The sequence below is a fragment of the Paramacrobiotus metropolitanus genome, unplaced genomic scaffold (assembly GCF_019649055.1).
Source record: "Paramacrobiotus metropolitanus isolate TYO unplaced genomic scaffold, Prichtersi_v1.0 Parri_scaffold0000139, whole genome shotgun sequence".
Lineage (NCBI taxonomy): Eukaryota > Metazoa > Tardigrada > Eutardigrada > Parachela > Macrobiotidae > Paramacrobiotus > Paramacrobiotus metropolitanus.
Window position 1 is genome coordinate 162,985 of NW_026570359.1, and position 20,434 is coordinate 183,418.

The 20,434-nt window shown below is 44.9% G+C and overlaps 4 protein-coding genes across 4 annotated transcripts; 1 reads left to right on the plus strand and 3 right to left on the minus strand.

The window, feature by feature from the left end:
• Nucleotides 1-1,279: 1,279 nt before the first annotated feature.
• On the minus strand, nt 1,280-8,856 carry LOC129599162 (tereporin-Ca1-like). Its single transcript, XM_055497313.1, has 6 exons — nt 8,650-8,856; nt 7,821-8,055; nt 7,466-7,664; nt 7,135-7,190; nt 1,693-1,884; nt 1,280-1,632 (listed from the first exon to the last, which is right to left on the minus strand). The coding sequence occupies exons 1-6, from the start codon at nt 8,659-8,661 to the stop codon at nt 1,508-1,510; spliced, it is 819 nt and encodes a 272-aa protein (XP_055353288.1). The 5' UTR covers nt 8,662-8,856; the 3' UTR covers nt 1,280-1,507.
• Nucleotides 8,857-10,514: 1,658 nt separating this feature from the next.
• Nucleotides 10,515-12,205, minus strand: LOC129599173 (uncharacterized). Its single transcript, XM_055497326.1, has 2 exons — nt 11,645-12,205; nt 10,515-11,097 (listed from the first exon to the last, which is right to left on the minus strand). Exons 1-2 carry the CDS (start codon nt 12,158-12,160, stop codon nt 10,834-10,836), a joined length of 780 nt encoding a protein of 259 aa, XP_055353301.1. The 5' UTR covers nt 12,161-12,205; the 3' UTR covers nt 10,515-10,833.
• LOC129599177 (uncharacterized) lies at nt 12,168-13,476 on the minus strand. Its single transcript, XM_055497330.1, has 3 exons — nt 13,150-13,476; nt 12,237-12,480; nt 12,168-12,178 (listed from the first exon to the last, which is right to left on the minus strand). The coding sequence occupies exons 1-3, from the start codon at nt 13,474-13,476 to the stop codon at nt 12,168-12,170; spliced, it is 582 nt and encodes a 193-aa protein (XP_055353305.1).
• A 5,763-nt stretch (nt 13,477-19,239) lies between these two features.
• LOC129599178 (uncharacterized) lies at nt 19,240-20,411 on the plus strand. Its single transcript, XM_055497331.1, has 2 exons — nt 19,240-19,653; nt 20,286-20,411. Exons 1-2 carry the CDS (start codon nt 19,240-19,242, stop codon nt 20,409-20,411), a joined length of 540 nt encoding a protein of 179 aa, XP_055353306.1.
• Nucleotides 20,412-20,434: the final 23 nt, after the last annotated feature.

The following is a 20,434-nucleotide window of genomic DNA, read 5'->3' on the forward strand; positions in this document are numbered from 1 at the left end:
CAATTCTGCTTCATTAATAAACACGCAATGCAACCCTGATTAACCTTCAACACGTAAGACGGATGAGAACCGGATAAAACCAAATCATTTGTGAACTCCAACGTCGCACCATTTTATTTTAAAGCATATTAATCAGCGATTTAACGGTAGATTACCAGATACGTCCGCATGGTGGTTGTTGTAGGCTTTAATAGCCACAAAAATAACCACAGCGTAACCGCATCCACACAAGTTGACAGTTGTTTCGCTCGCTCAAATTGTTTTTGCCTTTCGGCTCAGTCCGACCACGGGAATGTTTACGAATTTCTGCCGGTTGTTTTTTTTAACTTTGATCTGACAATGAAGCTTTGCTTACAGAAGTCACGCTGGCTTCTTCAGTAACTGGTTCTGACACCTCACACCTGATTTTTAACAGTTTCTGCAGACCTTCAAATTTTAAGACGTAATTATAATCTGATTGTGTTTAACAGCAGCACTTCCAGCCGGCTCTTGCATTTGATATTGCGCTGACTATTACAATTTGCACGCGTTTCAGTGTTCCTGAGTTTGTAACACTCGGCATCGTATCCGCTACTAAACAGTTACGTAGATTATAATAGCAGTAATTGGCGCTCACATATTGTCGTAATAATGAGCGCGCGATTAACACTCAAATCAACGGGCTTATTGGAAAAAATCAAGTTTTTATATGTACGAGTTGTCTGCAGTACAATAGTCAAGCTTGCTAATGCTCATGCGATTGTTTTTCTTCGTAGATTACTGTAGCGGCTCGATCAAGTGCATTTTCTTCGGATATTACAGCGGTCAGCGTGGCACCACGTTTTGGTGTACGAGATGAGCACATGCAGCGTGTACTGCTCATGCGTTTTGCAAGCATGACAGTGCACTCGCTGCACATGCTGATTTCATACACAGACTGTGTGCATGCTCATATGATCAGCACGTATATGTGAATTAACATGCTCATGTGTGAGCAAAAAGGCTCATGTATGGATTTGGACTGTTCGACTGAGTAGTGCTTGCAACAACGCACCAGTCCGTTCGCAACGAAGTATTTGAACTTTTCATGCCCTCTACAATGACCAAATGTTTTGGCTCATGTAGATTATGACGTAATAATATTATTAATGGTTTTGAGCCTTGTTTGTAGCGATTTGACGATTGATGGTCAGTTTCATGCGGTACGTACAGATGCAACAGTCCATGTCAATGTAAGTCGAGCATTCGATGTTATAACGATCACGATTAACGTCATTCAAAATTTACTTTTTGATCTCATGCAATGGGGCACTGGCTTAAAGCAGTTCTTCTGCCGGAGTACTAGAGAACCGCGTATTTAACAGGTCAACGGACAGCAAGAGTAGAACCGCGGGTTATGTCATAATTCCTACGAATTAATAGTGGCGTTGGGACAAGAAACATACAGAAATACAGATACGGGCAGTAGATTCCGCTAGGGTGCCACCGTCACTAGGCAGCAAATTCTCCATCCACTGTAACTTCGTTGTTAGAAAACCTTTGGCTTCCCGAAACAATCGGCTTCACGGTGTCCAGCACCTCCGCAAAGTGCACAAGCCTGCCTATCGTCTCCATAGAGATCCCAACGGAAACTGTCTCGACCACTGTTTCTCTCTGCAGCAATGCATCTGAGTAGTGCTACCAGCGTTTCTGTTATGGTACGCTGGAACCCACCATAGTTGCCACGATGGAAACCGCGTCCGCGATGGCTGCGGCCGGGCGTTGTGGTCGAAGCAGACATACTTTGCTGCAGTTTTATCTGACGTTGAACTTCCTTTTGTACAGCAGCCTGGAACGCTTCACGTGTCGTGTTGTTTTCAGATGCAGTGGCTTTTTTCTGCATGCTCACTTCTGTAGGGACTTGCGCTAAAATAAGCCATATTCTGGTCAAGAACTATTGTCACTAGGATTTTGGCCAAGATTAAACCACTTTTATTGGGCCAGGGTCAAAAAGAGGGAGGAATTTTGAGAGGGAGGAATTTCTGCGTGGTCAAAAAGAGGGAGGAATTTTTGAAGCGAGGGAGGGAGGAATTTTGAAATGGTCAAAAAGAGGGAGGAATTTTTTCGAAGTTCAAATGAAGTACTCGGAGACCTCGAACCCGGGTCCCCGAGGTCGCCACCGAGATTTCCTTACCAAGAGGAATCGCTTGGCTCGCCCTCGTGCCTAATTCAAGACATGTTGAGGGTTCGATGAAACAGAAGCACCAGTGACCTTTAGGTCGCCACGTGACCTTTGGGTCGCCACCGATTTTCATAGTGATTCCTATACATTTTGACATGCTGAGTCGAACTGAAGTACTCGGGGACCTCGAACTGGGTCCCGAGGTCGTTATTACGACATGTACCACATATACACAGTTTGCTGTGCTGGGTCGAACTGAAGTTCTGGGGGTTCTCGGACCCACGTCCCCCAAGTCGCCACCACGATTTATATTTTATATGCATAGTTTGATGTGCTTTATCAAGCCACTGCTGGGGGACGTAGAAACCGGGAATATTTCTAAAAATTTTTAATTGTTTCTAAATATTTTCACTAATATTTCTTATTATATTTCTACATATTCCTAAATATATTTTTAAATATTCTAGACATTTTTCGACATATCCTTAACTATATTTCAACATATTTTTTGATAGTTATAAATATACTTCTATCTGTAATTATGTCTTAACACATTATGAATATACTTTTGATTATTTTAGAATTAAGTTTTCTGATATTTCTGTACAGATGCATATCTCCACAAATTCGAAATATTTCTCAATATTTAGAAATATTTTCAATATTTCCAACTATTTCTCAATATTTTGGATGTCTCCAAGTACGGGCTAATGCTTTATAAGTATTACCGTTTTACGACTAGTAAGTACAAGATAACAACTAAATGAGAAGCACAACATCTAAACCACAGCAACAGGAAATAACGGACAGGTGCTAAGTCATCCTTTGTATCGTGACTTTCGTGATATGTCAATAATCTCGTGATATGCAAATATAATACAATTTCTAAATACTTTTAACTATTTGGTAATTTTTCTCAATATTTCTAAATATTTTTTTCAATATTTCCTATGATTTCTGTGAATATTTTTCATAATATTTCTACATTTTTCTAAATTTTAGATATTAAATATATTTCTAGATATCTTTGAATATACTTAGTGGTATTTTTCGATACGTTCAAATATATTTAATTATTTCTTGATACATTTCTGCATATATTTTGAAGATTCTAAATACTTTTTTTAATTATTTATCGCATTTCTACATATATTTTTTAATAATTCTACCTCAATAGCTCTACCAGTTTGTATCACGTAAACCGTAAACGTAAAATTTCTGATTACAGTGTTTGAGTAGATCTGAAAAATAAAATACCGTAAATTTTAAACTGTTTAATAAAACAAGGTTATTGAAAACTGGCATTTTACTTTAAAATACCTAAATATTTAAGTATCAAAATACTTAACATGCAGAATTTTATTTAACTGGAACCTCTACGTTTTTGTCCCTGCTGATTATGTTCTAATCAAATTGCTTTATGTAATGCTACTGTAGAGTTAAATCCGAACAGTACTTTCAAATCAATTTTCTTAACGGTTACCGCAAGCTTTGGATCATAAATTCATATTATAATTTGATATAATCTTTTATATTTAATCTTTGTTTGGATTCTAAAATTGTAGTTGGAATGCGACGTCTTGCTAGGACGGCATTAAATATTTGAAACAGTGATTTTTTAAAGCAAATCTACAATGCATTTCCTTTATCTGCGGATGACACATTGCAACTCAACGACACAAGACACAATGTTTCATAACGAGACTTTTTGATGTACCGGTTTGTTTCAAAACGTTCGCGCTAATTTAATGTACGGATGACCTATAATTTTCACAATGTTTTTAAATTACTTTAAAGAATTATGGAAAAACGACTGACATCTCCTTGTATAACTTCAGTACACAGCATCATCAAAGTTTTGTTGTCGGAATTTGCATACATCGTACTTTCTTCCCAGCATCGCGTGTTTCTAATTTAATTTGACTATAGTGTTTTGCTGCAGGGACGACGTATATATTCGTACACACAGTACGACTGCCCTGTAGACGATTACGTCGTCACGCCGTTGGCCATCACGGATATGGGCCAGAAGTGTGTTCTGTTCGTTATGCATGGCTGGCATTTCGGTTGTTAGCAGAGCCAGAGACTCCGCATATTTTTCGTATATTTTTCAATGCATGCAGCATCTGTGGTATATTGTGCACACCCCGAATAAAACGTTCATTTTATTCCTCGTGTTTGTCTCGCATTCGTTCCTTATAGCGGGATCAGACTTGGGCGAATTTTTGCGGAGCGGGAAATTCTCCGCCGTTTCCGCCCCTCCTAGCTTTTTTAAAGGACGGGAGCGGGCGGAAGTTTTGGGTTTGGAGGGGCGGGGCGGGGAGGAAAAAGTGTGAGCGGGCGGGAGCGGTATTATTTCCAAGGCGGACGGAGATCAAGCATAGAACAAAATTTAGGATCGTTTACCGAAAGATTCATATTTTTTTTATAGAATTTCTAACGCTTTTGCAGCGAATTTTTTTTATAGAATTTCTAACGCTTTTGCAGCGAAATCGGTTGCTGGCTTCGCGCTCCACGCGAAAATTGAATTTCTGAAGAAGAGAAAACATGAACACTGTTTTCAAAACCACATCTACGTACATCTAAAAATGTGGTTTCTCCCATAAACGGAAGAAACATAAAAAGCACCGAAAAAACTTATGCACATATTTCATGATATGTATTTGGCGGGGGGGGGTAACGGAAGATTAAGCAATGGCGGGCGGAAGTGCAAAATTTTTTGTTGCGGCGGGGCGGAGCGGGGCGGAAAATTTTTAGTAAGAGCGGGAAAGCGGAAAGCGGAGATCTTGAAGGCGGCGCAAGTCTAATCAAGGTACGTAGGTCTACTACGTATTTTTTGCATTACTAATGATTATTGAATAACCCAGATGCTGAATTATAATCCAAAAAATAATACAAAATTAATTTTAATTTCTGTTTTGAACATTGACTGCATAGTGCTTTCAAAATAATTGTTTTCAAGTCTACCAGAAAAGTTTTGGAATCCATTCGAAAGTGCAAATTTAAATTTAAATTGAAAGTGTAAATAAAAATTTTTTAAACAAAATTTCAGTAAAAATGATTTTTCTTTAGGCAGTAATTGGCAGGTTAATAGAAATAATATAATATCCGTTTGAAAATTCATGAATTACTTTAAAATTTCGGATTTTTAAAATACAAAATAATTAAGCAGCCAGAAAAATTTTAAAATTTGTGTTTCATTCGATTCGACTGAGATTTATCTCATGTTTTATTCAGCACTTAACAGAGGCAGTTAAGTTGTGTTGCGAATCGCTTTTCATCATTGTGTAAGTCATCCTGTGCAGATGGATGTACAGATATACGAAAGTCGAAATATATAGGAAGATAAATTTATTGGAACTAATGTATCCGTGTTTTGAGCAAAATTGTCGTTAACCAAATTAATGCCTCAGATAATATTCGTTCTGAGTTTTGGCTATTGTACCCGACCAGTGCTGAAGTGGATTTCGGGTAACTACTTAGATTTAACTTTAGATACTGTGCTTTCTTTTGGATTTCAGATGGTAGTATCTGTTGGTAAATCGAGATTAGGCCCATTACTTACTTCGAACTAAGGCATTTTGAGATAATTAAATCTACACATCTCAGGTAATCTGGCATCTGTTTTGAACTGTTCAGATGTCTTGATATTTGTTGAGGCACGGACCTTGAAATTCTGGTGTTCCAAGACTCAGTTAACTATGTAGCTGTTAAGTTGTTTTGCTGTTTAATAGGTTTTTAAAATTTAATACGTCTTTAAAAAATTTAGAATTAATTAGATTAGAAATTGTAGAGATATGTACAGAAAGATCAAAAAACGCAATTTTAGAATAATCAGAAATATATAGAAATCTTGAAAATTAAATAGTGGTCTGTAGGAAGGTGATAACTGACTACCGTACTAACTGTACTAACGAACCAACTCAGACACATCCGCAGTTGTTCATTCAGTGATGTGCACAAGATGTTCAAAGATGTTCTGTGCAACACTCGCTTATATAGCACAGTTGGTAACTTAACACCCATACATTAGTCAGCACTTCACCCAGAAGTCTGATCATCATTAGGGATAGGTGTACTGAGTGGACGTTATGCTCACTGATCAGCTATGAAGATAGTACAGTCATAGATCAGTTACGGATTACGCACACGTAACACATTTCCAATTCTAACAAGAAATGTGTTAAAACAGAACAGAGTAGATTCGAAGGACGCGGTTCCGAGGCCCCGGAGCACTTCAACAGCAATCAGTGCATATATGCTATATACCGTGGTGGCGACCTCAAGACCCGGTTTCGATGGTCCCCGAGTACTTCAGTTCGTGTCAGCCCATCAATTTATGCATATAAAATGTATATCGTGGTGGCGACTTGGGGGACGCGGGTCCGAGAACTCAGCACTTCAGTTCGACTCAGCACAGCAAACTGTGTATATGTGGTACATGTCGTAATAACGACCTCGGGACCCAGTTCGAGGTCCCCGAGTACTTCAGTTCGATTCAGCATGTCAAACTGTATAGGAATCACTATGAAAATCGGTGGCGACCCAAAGGTCACGTGGCGACCTAAAGGTCACTGGTGCTTCTGTTTCATCGAACCCTCAACATGTCTTGAATTAGGCACGAAGGCGAGCCAAGCGATTCCTCCTGATAAGGGAATCTCGGTGGCGACCTCGGGGACCCGGGTTCGAGGTCCCCGAGTACTTCCGTTCGACTCAGCCCTTCAGACTGTGTATATAATGAGAGAATCTTGGGGGCGACTTCGGAGACCTGGGTTCGAGGGCACTAAGTACTTCATTTGAACTTCAAAAAAATTCCTCCCTCTTTTTGACCATTTCAAAATTCCTCCCTCCCTCGCTTCAAAAATTCCTCCCTCTTTTTGACCACGCAGAAATTCCTCCCTCTCAAAATTCCTCCCTCTTTTTGACCCTGGCCCTTTTATGGTCTGGATCCGATGCTTCAATATCCACCACGATATCCGCTTTATGCGTTGTACCCATTATGCCGGCTATTTCGATCCCCTTGCTGAAGAATTGCAACGAATCGACACTTCTACAGATAAAAAGTTTTTATAGCTTTTTAAGTTTCTTCAATCCGGATCATTTGGTTGACAGGGACTGTTGCTGAATATTTGAAGCGGTTGGTGCAAACTAGCAATAGTTTAGTGCAGGATGCACAACGTTAATTTCATGCCTGCACCCGGTATTTGCGTACACGTGCCTAAAATACGTAACGGAAGCCTGTAGACTTTTTTTCCCGTGATAGACTTTTCCAGTCGGTCGATATCTTTATTTGCTGGTTGTAATGCAATTCTTTGAATAACTTACCTATAAAATTCCTTTCTTTTAAAATATTTTTCGGCGTTGTAGTACATGTCATTGAAGGTACTTGCTGAATGTCGGCCGTTTTCGCACACACCCAGTGCAAGGCAGTTGCTGTGAGACATCTGATTGTACGGGACCGACCACATGACGACAATAGACGCGGTCGTTCCTTCGATGTTCCATGAAACCGTTTCCGATGTACCTGAAACGTTTGCCTGGCCTCAATTAACTTTCTGTAAATTTCAGTAGCGGTTTATGTTATAGCGAAAACCAGACATATAACCCGGGTTAGGTAGACGGTATTGTCTCCAGTGTTTTGCACACGAAAAGACGGTGAGTAATTATGACGCCGTTTTACCGGTTGGCGAATAACCACTTTTATGCATCCTCATAATGCCGCACTGTCCCGGTTGAACAACATTGATCACGGATTCAATGTGACCATAGTTAGGCAGACAGCGTTCCAGTCGGAGAACACATTTCGTATGATTGTTCAACCGGATGGTAGCCGCCACATCGTAAGGTGACTGGCTGGCGCTCACCCAAAGCGGATCTCCGCTAGCGCTGAAGCTACTGAAACACGATTCTCCTGTCTGAAAATACATTATGCACTGTAGTTGTTATCCAAAAACCACCCTGCAACACACAACGGCTGAACCGCGTAAGGTGCTTCTCGGGCTTAACAAATCCGATCGCAATCACATGCTGCGCTTGCTATACCAGCGGCAAAAGCTTGTATAATTAAAATTCCTCATCGCTCATTCCGTTGTTTTGCTGCTCAGTTCCACATTGTAACAAGTTTGCTGCTGTTCATATGATTGCTTCCGGGCAGATGCATAATGTTATTAGCCCACAATTGCGCAGTAGTTGCAAGTATGCTCAATCGTTACTTACTATCTGAATGAGTAGCAAGCACCACGACTTATTATAAATTCCTAAAAAGGTTTACGCGTTCTAACTACAAACAGTTCTAGTTACAAACAGAGTTCAAGCGGATACGGTGTTCTAAATGTTGTTTTCCGCTTTAGCATCTTTATTCCTAAAAACTCAGCTCGGCAACCAATTCAGTTTTTTTAAGCAGTTTCTCTACTGGCTAGAAGTTTTGGTTAATGCCAGCAGAATTGCATACATCGACACGAGACATAATACAGTTATTATTTGCACCTTACGGGAAAAACAGGACTTACCGCGTTCCACATTTAAAATAAGTGGTAGGATAGGTGACAATTTCAAAAGGATACATAAACAATTTAGACTTAACACAATAGCTGCACAGAGACAACACCTACAGCTGTTCGATGCGTGGTGACACTGTAGCATAATAATACATCGTTATAGGATTGCAAAATGCAACCTGAGACCACTTGCAAAACACCTATTGTTGCAGTCGGCCCATGCTGACTGGCCGTTTCCGCACGCTTACAGCTCTTGAGAACGGCTGTATTGCTTAGTCTGTTGATGTTTATTTCGCTACGTCTGTATTTACTTCATTTCTGTCCGAGTACGTACGTACTTTACCGGATTGCTTATATACAATGTAGGACTAAATGGTCGCATAGCCCCATACCCAGCATTCTGTACGCAAGCGGTGCAGTGCACTTGTACGAAACGGATATTTTGAACTCAGTCGTACACTGCACTGCGCTGCATTCGTGCTGAATGTGGAGATGTTGGGTATGCGACCATTTTGTCCTAAGCTGTATTATCAGTTTTAAGGCAACTACCGGGGCTAATAATGGTATTACTGCAACAAAAAATGCTATCACAGGGCGCTTTATTTGTCTGCTGGATTGATGACGGGAAGACTGTTGATAACATGACACACGGCTTGCAGGGAACTTAAATGTTGTGCTGCAAACTAGTTTGATTGCAGGTCTTTGGGATTACCGGATCGACAAAGATCGCCGGTACATTGGAATGCGGGAGACAATTCTGAATCTCTGATCAAGCGAAAAAATGAGCTGAATTGCTGAACTCTTTCAAATCACAGCTTGTTTTCACGAAGGCCTATTAGAGATAGTTATGAGTAAATTGTTTGTTTATGACCTATTACAGTAAAACCTGTGACTTTGAACACTCGCGTAAATTGAACACGGGTGTACAATGAACGGTCATTACGGAACCGGCGCGTCTCGTAGACTATAACACAGGCGGGACCTCGCGTATATTGAACATCTCTCTAAAGTGAACATTGAACAAATTAGGTGGAACGGAGCTAATTATTTACTAATATTTAGCCCTTTCGAAAATGAACAAAGCGCCAGAATCTGGTTTTGGGAGCAAAAAAAAACACAAGAAAAGCGCTCAACGGACCAGATTTCATAGCAATTCGCTTGTTCCAACCTTAACACCACACGGTTTTTGATTTGTTATTCGCGAAAAAAGCATAAAAAAGGCTTGGTAAGGGGGTTGTCCCCATTGAGGCGGCGTCCGTTCGCCCTCAGGAGCAGCTTTAGTGCACAGAACCACTGCCCCCAGGGGAGGGCCCCTTGGGGCAGCTGTTCTGTACATTGAACAGGCGTCTACATTGAACGAAAAAATTGGGACCGCAGGTGTTCAATGTACGCAGATTTTACTGTAGTGATAGTTCATGTTTGTGACCTATTAGCGATACCTGAATCACAAATTTAATAAGTTTTTACTCGCACCAACGATCGCTTCGTGCTTGCTAGGCTGAAAATGTAAAACAAGCGGCTGCTCAACTGGAGAAAACCACGCAGATTAATCGAAATACGAAAAAATCAAGGCACAAAATCACCGGAACAAGTGGCATACCTTCCGCTGGCCATATTTCCGATCCATTGAAATGCGAAACAGTGATAAAGGAAAGAGTCTCAAACTAGACCAAACCAGACAACGAAGCAGTCTAAACAAAAAACGAATAAAAGCGGAGCTTATACAAAACTAACACCGAGCTAAGGCTACGATAAGCGGGTTCCTCGAGGTCTTCATTTGATATCTGTACAGACAACCGTTCGCCTAAATTTGTACAAGCTTGTCCCGTAATTTCTATCGAAAAGAATGAACAACTCTTCTCGAACGATTAAATTTTGTATTCAATAGCCTGGAAAATAAGGTATGTAACAAAAAATACACCGCTTGCGTATCAGCTAGAATGGCAAACAGGTAAAATAGGGAAAAAAACTTTTGGAAAGCCCTTTGTAATTTAGATCGGTATTTGGCGTGCATCAGTCTGCCAAATGCATGTAAAGGGTAAAATCAGTGGCGTACCGCCGTAGTAAATGGCGTTTGGCCTAACCCGTGGCCGTGTATTTGTATTACTGTATTTAGTCGCTATTGATGCGATTACTGTTCTGCTCTTGATGGTACTTAGTAAACGCATCAGCAATCTTCACCATTTCTTCCACTTTCTACTCCTCGACGACGTCCTCGGACTGACAGTTGCTTGATTCGTTGCCGTTAGGTTCATTGCTGGGCATCATCGAATGGTATAGTTGAGCGATGTCGTCCTGGGCGGATTCTGGACCCCAGTTCTGCATGAAGCGCCATAAGGCGGACAGGCAGAAACGGTTCAGCTGGTCCACGTTCACGCCGGCCACATTGCCCAGTGTCCACACGTGATTTCGGTAACACGCTGAAGGACGCGGGTCACCGGCTTGATAATCCCGTAGAATCTGCCAAACAATGCTCAGCTTCCACGCACATAAATACTGTACTGCTACACTGCACTTGTCACTACAGGGTGACCCAGCATTTCGTTGACGAAAATTCGTCAACCGTCACTTCGTCGAACAGACACAATGTCGTACCTGTCACGATGTCGAACTTGCGTTTAGCTAAACCATCTCGGTTTCTTTAGTTTTCTTAAGCTTCTTAGGTTTCTTAGTTTTCCTAATCGTCGCCCTCGTGACGGTTGACGCAGTGCAGTCGACGCGTTGTGTCGATCGATGAAGTGTTCAGTCGATATTGTGGCGATCGACGAAACGTTAGTCGACGAAATGCTGGTGAGCCGCAGTACAGTACGTATGGCTAAATTGGGCGCGTTACATAAGCATCGTGTTTACTTTATACCATCATATTGCGGTTCGGTATGAACTTTATACCTAACCGCAGTATGATGTTATAAAGTAACTATAAACGGCAGTTATTAGAAACTGCTAGATCAGCCTTTGCCATCGGTTGGTATCGATGGCTATGTATGACAACACTGCTGCACTGTACCTCCATCACTTTCCTGGCTTTCCTTTCACTGTCGATCCGCGTGGCAAATGCCTGGGCCATGCAGTGCACATCCAACGGCAGTCCCTCGCAGTGCAGATGCTGCTCCAGCAACTTGACCACGTCCATCGCGTCGACCTGGCCCGCCATGACAACGACGGCGGGAATGCGGAACTCGATCAACGGCTGGCCTCTCTTGTTCAACACTTCCAAGGCAAACTTATCCAGAATCAAACGCTGGTAACCGGACGCCAGCTTGTCCAGCATCGTGGTCACGTCGGTGCACAGCGCGCTCAGTGTCCACGGATTGCCGATGCTGGCCTCCATGAGTTCGATGGAGCGCCGCGACAGGATTAAAAGGTCCAGCCGGATGCCGGCGACGCCGAGAAAGATATTCAACAGGTTCACCGCTTCCTCGGTCTCCCGCATCGTCCAGTGGGTGCACACATGCGCGCCGGTATCCCGGATGCAGACGGTGCGAATGGCGGGGGTGATATGTTTGATGAGGCAGCCGTACATGCCGTAGTTACCGCCCCACTGCGGCGTGAACGATAGATAGGCGGGTTCCTGCTGCCGCACGACACGCACCACCGACACAGCTCCGGCGACATCGATAGGCGGTCCCACAGGTGACAGATGCGGCGGCAGCGCACACGGTCGACGGTGTCCAGAGACTGGAAGATTTCCGTCAGCACGGGCAACGGCAACGCCAAGCCGGGTCCCTCTACCGTCAGCGGTTGCAGCCGCTGCGGCTCCACAGATGATGCGTCGGTTTTCTCGGATAAGTGACGGTAATATGTATATGGATAACTTGTTTTACCCTTTTCGAATTCATCCGCCTAGGGCAAAATCAATTAAAAACTATCGCTGAAATACCATCCCAAACAGTTACACGGAGAAGTTTGTGAATGATTACGAGGACAATAAACAAGCGTTTAAGTATCAAGTATTAGAGAAGTAAACCGCTAGCCATTTGGTCCGTGCTTCGAAAAGTTTTTTTAGTGATAAAAGCGATAATTTTTAAATTTTTGGTGGCGATTAGAAATTAGGATATCGAATCGAACCCGAGCGGAATTTTGTAATAATAAAAACGATTACCGTAAAACCCGATATTAACCCCCCCCCCGAAATTAACGCCCCGTGCGGTTTTAAACGCCCCCTCCCGAGGCTCTCGAAAAAATAAACGCCCAGGGCGTTAATATCGGATTTTACGGTATTTCAAAAATTTCGTTACGATTAGAAATTAGGATCTATGGGTAATCAATTTACGAAAACGTAAAGTGGGACAAAAAGGCGAAGTGTTTGAAAACTGTTCACAGTTCATTCACCTTTGTTCATGGTTTGGAAGTCCCCCCAGTGTTATAAATAATAAATTACGAGAATTACCACCCGAATGATGTTCATGACGCAAGATTTCACGATTTGGGAGTGTTTACAAACGAAAGTTTCTCATATTGCCTTTAAGCGTATGTGTAGTCACCAGTAGTAGTCACTAACATAAGACTTACCACATCTTCATCCTCCAAAAGCGCACCGCTTCTCTTTCGCACGTAGTACATCCTCCGACCAAGCACCTTGACAAATCGCAGGTGCAGCGCTCGTTCCACTGGTCCGAGCAGCACCGCCGAGGTGGACCGCGGCAGCGACCAGTAACCATGCGGTACACTGCACGTCTGCATGACGTAGTCCCCCGCTGCAACGAGCGCTCGCGGTACTGTGTCCCTCGGCGGATCGCGAACCTGTAGCCGCGGCAGCAGTTCGCGACGACGCTTTCCGCCCATCACGCACTCCACCAACGCCATCTCGTGCAGCTGCTGGAACCGGGACAGCATCATGGTCCCCGGATACCATCTCCACGGTCGACCGGGGAGGTCGCGCAGCAGCACCTCCACGGGCTGGCCTGCACGTGCCGTGCTGACTAGATTCGGGGGACAGCTGAAGACGGTCCCGTATTCCACCAATACAGCTCGCTGCGTCGGACATCCGAAATCGACGATCAGACGCGCAGTGCTGCCGTTGTGGTCCTCCAGGCCGATGACATGGCCGTGCTGTAGGACGCCGTCAAACTCCACATCCACGGCGTTCCAGTTGTACAGAAAGTGTTCAGGATTGGAGTACAGGTACATTTTTATCTGGCTGACTAGGAAACAGAAAATAATGCGTGTGCTATGATAAGAGTTGAAAGAATATTCCGTAAGTACTTTGCTGCCCAACAACGTTCAGAAAGAAAAAAAGCAATTTTGTAAAATGAGTCAACGCCAAATCGGGAACCATCGTTGTGCGCTGCTTTTATTTAATCATGCATCGTGAACTTATGCCAGCGACAGAAAGCCGCTCTCTAACCATGGACTGTGCGTTCATTTTTGCGTTGCGGCAGGCGCGAACTCATGGCTTCCTTTCCATAATTGCATACGTATTAACTGGTGTTTCTCGAAGTGGCTGCTTACTTTATCGGGCCTACTTTGGCCCAGCTTACTTACTTTATCAAGCTGCTTATCATCTTATGCAGGTTTACACAAAAAATTTTGTTTGCAGGAACATCAGGTGTCACGGGTGGATATATGATCCCCGTATGTTTCTACTACCGGAAAAACACAGGACTTCCTACTTTTGTACACTTTATTAATAAAACAAATGGCTAATCATAAAAAGATACAAAAATAGCAAAAAATGGAAGGAAGAAACACTGAACTATCATTTTCCATTTCCGTCTGCACGCTTCATCCAGTCAGCGCGGTAACCGCCACCCGGTGCTCTCACGTATATGAGCGTGCGTGACACAACCCCCGCCCCTGAGAAGGGCTGCCCTCAGCCCTTTGGGCATGTCAAAACCAAACAACCATGAATCAATACTAATACAGGAAATAAGCCTTAAAACAACAGTACGTCGGCTCGTTATAGTAAACAAAAGCAAAACAAAAGTTATAGTAGACAAAAGAACAATAACAGACAAGAGACTACTTCTCCTCGGTATCCGGCGAAATGCCTCCGCTGGCATTTTCACCCCGTTCAGCATCCTCCCATGCCGCGTACTCCATCACATCCAGCCCCTCAAGGACGTCCCGATCTTCATCCACGCTAGCCGGAATGGCAGGTTCCACCATTTGTTCGCCAGCTTTTCGGGACCATCAACCACGCGCAAGGACTGAGCGGTCGTGTCAACCACTAGAGTGCCGCCAGCGTCTTCTCGATCATGCTGCTGACTCGGTGGAACCCAGGCCGGCGGCAACGGGGCATCCGCCCGTGCCGCTGGAATCCACCCCGAAGGAATGTGGTATCCCAGTCGAGCAGCTAGTTCTCCAACCGTTTCCCCGGTGTAGGCGTGGGGAAGACTTAAACGGCAGTGAATCGCCCGTTTCAATACGGTGTGGTTGTACCGTAGAAAAGCCGTAAGGCTTTTTCGCAGTTGGAAAAACCGCCGGGCGACGATGTAAAAGGTTTAAGAGCTGGCCCCGCTGCTCTTCTGACAGCTCTGATTTAATCCGTAAAGATTCAAGAGTTTCATTAAACTCTTTGTCCTCCTCCGCTGTATACGTGGTGGTCACGCCACTTCGAACTTCCGCTTCCGCAGTGGTTTCATCTTCATACCACTCGATTGTGCCGACCATTTTCGCAATGTCCGAGCTGTGGTTCATAATATAGTAAGAAAGCGTCCTTTCTTCACTGTCACTACTGCGTTAGGCATTTGAAGGTGAGTAGCCGCTGACGCTACTGCGCTGGGAAAAAACACGTACGTGCCATCCTCTGGCGCACGGTTTACTTTGAATTCAGCTATAACGCTGGACTTAGCCGGTACGGTGACCGACTGCAGTGCATATGCTTTCCAGAATTGTGGACGGCCGATGCGTGTAGTTTGCAGTTCCTCCGCTTCGGCGACACCTACAAAAGGGAGGCCCGTCTCACAAGTAGCCGGCTCTCCATCGTTACTTGATGTCGCCAGAAAATCCGCTGACACTGCAGGGACCGACGGGCGTTGCTGGTTGTGGATGCTCGAGACCGTTGAGTCGCCGCGCAGCGCCGTTTGTGCAAAGTCCCTTCTATCGACCGGTGCCGGGGCTGTTACCGGGATGGAGTGAAAGTTAAGGGACAATGGCTTTCCTCGCAGAAAATCCATTCCAAGTAGCACATTACTCCTTTCGCCGCCATCCTGCACGTATAGCGAATGGGTGTGCTCTTGCCCATTTATATGGATTTTGGCTCGACAAAACCAGGCGTCAAGCGGGAGGCGTCCGCCTGTAATGCCCACCACGCATATACCCTTGTGATACGATGGAAGCGGCCAGTATTGTATGCCGTTACTGTCGCAGCACTTCCACGAGACGATGGATATGTCAGCTCCGGTATCCAAAAGGGCAGTTGCGGGCACCCCGTTGATATGAATCCCAACAGTGAGGCCCGATGCAACCTTTGGAAGGTGATCCGTGGTGACGTCCGCCACAGATACATGGGGCTGTTTGGGAGTCGGGTGACGCCCACTTTGCTGTTCACGCCACTGCTGTCGTCTCGCTGCTTGGTGTTGCTGTATTGCCGGAGGCAGTTTAGGAAATGGTACATTATACCATTCACAAGACGTGCTGTAATGACCGTGATTTCCACATATTCAGCACGTTAAATCCGCACGGCCGCTTTCCAAAATCGGAGTGGCTGGCGCTGTGGGGCGCGATGATTGGCTTCCGTGGTCTGTAGTGTCGGGCTTAATTGCTGCCTGGCCGATGTTCGTTGATGCGGGAGGGCTGTGGCGCAGTTCTCGTCTTGGCGGCCTCTGCTCTGTGAAGGACACGGACCGCGGACCCTTATCAAAGAGTTTACCGCCCGCATCGGAAACTCTTTGGTCTGTTATACGCTTACAGTTTCGCGCCACTGTAAGGAATCCCGCGGCATTCTGTGGCATCATTGTCGCAACTAATGTATAAAGGTCCTGATGACCTGAAACGTTGTCGACGGAAGCGAATTATGATAAGCGCCGGGAGACACTTGCGTTAATGGCGCATAACCCGCCTGCGAGAGCATGGGCGCTATTCCTGCCTGGTTAGCCCACGGCTGAGGAAAAGCGTACTGCTGCAGCGGTTGACCCGCGTAATGAGCCTGCGGAGGGGCAGCCGCTTGTCGGATTGGGTGTCCTTGGTATACCGGCATGAAGCTAAGATCGCCCGGTCAGCCTAGAGGCGCTGGAGGTTGTTGCAGCAGAGGATGCAAAGGCGCCGGTGGGCACTGGATTACGTTTCCAGGAACTTGGGAAAAACTGGTACCGCCAGTGGTGGTGGTGAATGATGGGTGCCGACGGGTGGTTGAGTTCGGGTGGTGAGTGATGGGTGCCGACTGGTATGCCGGGTTAGTCATTGGAAAGGGGACCAGGTGGTTCGAATAAAAAGAGCCTGTGGAGCAGCCCATGTTTTGCACTGGTCGCCCTTGAAGAGGCAATTCCTCTCTTGGAGGCTGGACATGCCGCGGATGGTCGTACACTTGGACGGGGGCCCGACTTGGTTCGCTGTATCGGTGTACTGCGTGTCCCGGGTCGACTGCGGAACTCTGCCCCGTAATTACGAATGGGAGGGCGGGGCGACTGTCTTTTATCTCTCGCAGCGCGTCAGCCAGATGTCTCGTCCTCCAGTCAACCCGCACGGGTATTTCGGGCGATGGATCGGCCGACGGGACACCGGGAAGTACCGAGAACCATGGCGGCTGGTTCCGGAGGTGGAAGCCGGGCGATCGTCTACCCGATGGCCCGAGCGAAGCGAGTGATCACCCGCTAGCGGCAGGTGTGAGGATGGAGCATCCCGCGGCCGCATAGTGACTGAGTGGCTGGCATCGGCCGGCAATCCGTCATCACTGGGCCAATGTTCCTCAATCGGGGACAGGTTTACCGCTTGGCTACCTTCAAATCTTTGCAAATTACGCAATGATCTGTTGGGTGTACTGTGGGAAGGGTCGCAAAAACCCTTTGACTGCGCTGCTAAAGCCGGAAAGCCATGTGGGTCTTCGAGGTTTTTGTGAAAATTTTCGCGGTTCGTGGGGTCGCCAGCAGGCAGCAAAGGAACGGGATGATCAATCCCGTTAGTAACGGAAGAGAGGTGCTCCTCTCTGGACGTTACGTACCTCTGATCCTCTGGTTGGTAGGGAATTCCGCTGCGTAACGACATCTTCGTCGATGCCGGTAAAAACTCAAATTATCCGGCCGCTAAGCGTGGTACGCAATCGGCCGCAAACCGGAAAAGTGGTGATTACAAACAGGAGCGCCACGTGTCACGGGTGGATATATGATGCCCCGCTAATTCCTATGTTTCTACTACCGGAAAAACACAGGACTTCCTACTTTTGTACACTTTATTAATAAAACAAATGGCTAATCATAAAAAGATACAAAAATAGCAAAAATGGAAGGAAGAACACTGAACTATCATTTTCCATTTCCGTCTGCACGCTTCATCCAGTCAGCGCGGTAACCGCCACCCGGTGCTCTCACGTATATGAGCGTGCGTGACACAGGATTAAGTGTCTGTAACCCGTTCCAAGCAGTTAGTTGAATAGTCCTGTGAATCTCGTCTTGCACAATACGTTTTATTCAATTCGGTACGATAATCGTCAATATATGGGAAATTAGAATAGAAGGCAAAACGGTGTTCATGACACTTTACTTGGAACACAAAATCACTATGGGTAGCCTCGCCCATCGAACTGAACCTCTCTTTTACATCCGAGAGTTTAACTTAAGAACCTATTTGGTAATTTACTTTTATGGCAAGAGTACATTCGACAAAGATTTCGGCTAGATTTACGCTTTTATGAAGGCCCAGATATTTGGGTCTAGATGAAAACTTAAGGTGTAGATAGGGACACAAGTTTCTCATGCTACTGTAAACAAAGGTAGCGGCACACAGTTTTTGACCGGGGGATAATTTTCTGGCCCAGTATATTGGAGCTGGGAGTACTGTTTCAACATGGTCGTCCGGGCATGTTGGTGGGCTACATAGGCATACTAAAATCTGCTTTTGCGTAGGTATCATAATTCATTCAGGATCGGGTGATCTTAACATAGAAAATGAGCTGTGCATCTGCGGAGTCAGTGAGTCACCTTGACAGATGGCATTGGCCATTTGGCAGACAGCATTGTGTCTCTATTTGTGGAACCGTTTTGATAAAACTGTATGACCTATTGTACCTGCCGTTAGAAAAATTAACTACACGATACAATGGTGAGCCAGCGCACTGCATGACATTTGCGTAGAAAGGTCCATCTCTTATTTCTCTTCCTTTCAAAGCCCCTCTCTTGAAATCGGAGCTACTTAGTCAGATTCAGTGCAGGGGCGTTCGTTAAGCAGATGAAATGCGCACGAACATCAGACATATAAATTAAATTCTGCAGCCCGAAAACTCGCAATGCATAGTAACTGAAATTTATACATTTCTATAAGAGAGAATCTGAATTGTGCGTTCGCAATTCTGAAGGTCCTGCTGCTTCCTTTTTCCGCGCAGAGGTTACAATGCTATCGAACAAAAGTTCTGGAAATTTTTTTAACTTTGACAACTCTTCATTGCTTTTGAAAAACATTTCGAACCAGACTAGTACGGACCACGGCTCATCGGCAACACTGATCAGTATGACAGCCGCCCCGCTGATCCTGAACTGCGGAGTTCTGATCTTGCTGATTAAGGAGAAGGCTCTGCGTACTCCGTTCAATGTGTACGTGATTGTTTTATTATGCAGCAACATTCTGTATGTTGGGATAAACAACATCACGATGATTATGACGCCGGTGGGACATTGGTGGATTGGCGATGGAGCGTGTACGGTTCAGTTGTACTGCCGGTACATTGTCATCACCGTCATCACCCACAGTCACGTGCTGATCAGCATTAACCGCGCCTGGGCGCTGTACTGGCCGGTGTCGTACAAAAACAATCACACTTCTACCGTGGCCTGGCTGCTGTGTTTCGGGATGGTTGTCTATGTCCATGTCTGTCAGCTGCCTGGACTCGTGATGGACGCGCTGTACTACCGTATGCCAGTTCAGGTAAACATTTCGTTTGTTTTGCGGTACATTCACAGTTCGAAGAAACGTGGTACGGTTTTTCGACAGAAGTTTATTTTCTGCCTTAGATTTCAAAAATTTGCCGGATGAATACACAAGCACAGCTGACCTTTGCCATGTTCTCGTCCATCTGGGTGTTCGATATACCCAAGCTCTTTATTCCGGTCTGTTACCCATTCCTGCTATGGAAATTCTTGCGAAGAAGCAACGCCATTCGCGGCCGCCAGGCAATTGCCACCCAAACCGAGTTGCCTCGCCGACGCGACCTTGTGACGCGACCTTTCATTCTGCTGACTTTCATTACAGGGAGTGCCGCAGTCTGCTGGATACCAATCATGATTTATTATTTCATTGCGGATTATGTGGGAACGATGCGATCACATCGACTGGAAACAGCGCTTATACTTCTCTATTCCGTTCAACCTTTACTGGATCCCGTGTTTTTCATTTTAAGTATCAGCAATTTGTACAATCATGTTGCTGTTTTGTGGAGAACCCGAGTTACTAGGATCCGTCGCGTCGGGAGGGCAACCAATACCTTGGAAGTTTTCAGCGTTTAAGTTATGCAGTAAACAATCCATTATTGTGCATGGAGTTTCATGTTTTTTCTTCAGACACCACATGTAGAAAATGTCATGCACATTTCTGTGGAAGTAACCGGCAAAATGGCGGATAACGAAGGTCACGACCAAAATGGCCGGTGTGCGCAAATAAATGCTGGTTCTGTCTTGGTGGAATAAGCTGACTTTACCAAATAAAGTCA

Excerpts from the sequence above, each read along its gene's own strand:
- LOC129599162 (XM_055497313.1), bottom strand. Across the intron at positions 7,191-7,465 it reads AAAAGAAAGGAATTTTATAG|AAGTGTCGATTCGTTGCAAT; the intron begins GTAAGTTATTCA and ends TTTTATCTGTAG. Across the intron at positions 1,633-1,692 it reads TTTCCATCGTGGCAACTATG|AGAGAAACAGTGGTCGAGAC; the intron begins GTGGGTTCCAGC and ends GCATTGCTGCAG.
- LOC129599173 (XM_055497326.1), bottom strand. The coding sequence starts at position 12,160 with ATGTACGGCTGCCTCATCAAACATATCACCCCCGCCATTCGCACCGTC. Across the intron at positions 11,098-11,644 it reads AAGCCAGGAAAGTGATGGAG|ATTCTACGGGATTATCAAGC; the intron begins GTACAGTGCAGC and ends ATTGTTTGGCAG.
- LOC129599177 (XM_055497330.1), bottom strand. The coding sequence starts at position 13,476 with ATGATGCTGTCCCGGTTCCAGCAGCTGCACGAGATGGCGTTGGTGGAG. Across the intron at positions 12,481-13,149 it reads TTTTGGAGGATGAAGATGTG|GCGGATGAATTCGAAAAGGG; the intron begins GTAAGTCTTATG and ends ATTTTGCCCTAG.
- LOC129599178 (XM_055497331.1), top strand. The coding sequence starts at position 19,240 with ATGACAGCCGCCCCGCTGATCCTGAACTGCGGAGTTCTGATCTTGCTG. Across the intron at positions 19,654-20,285 it reads ACTACCGTATGCCAGTTCAG|ACACCACATGTAGAAAATGT; the intron begins GTAAACATTTCG and ends TTTTTTCTTCAG.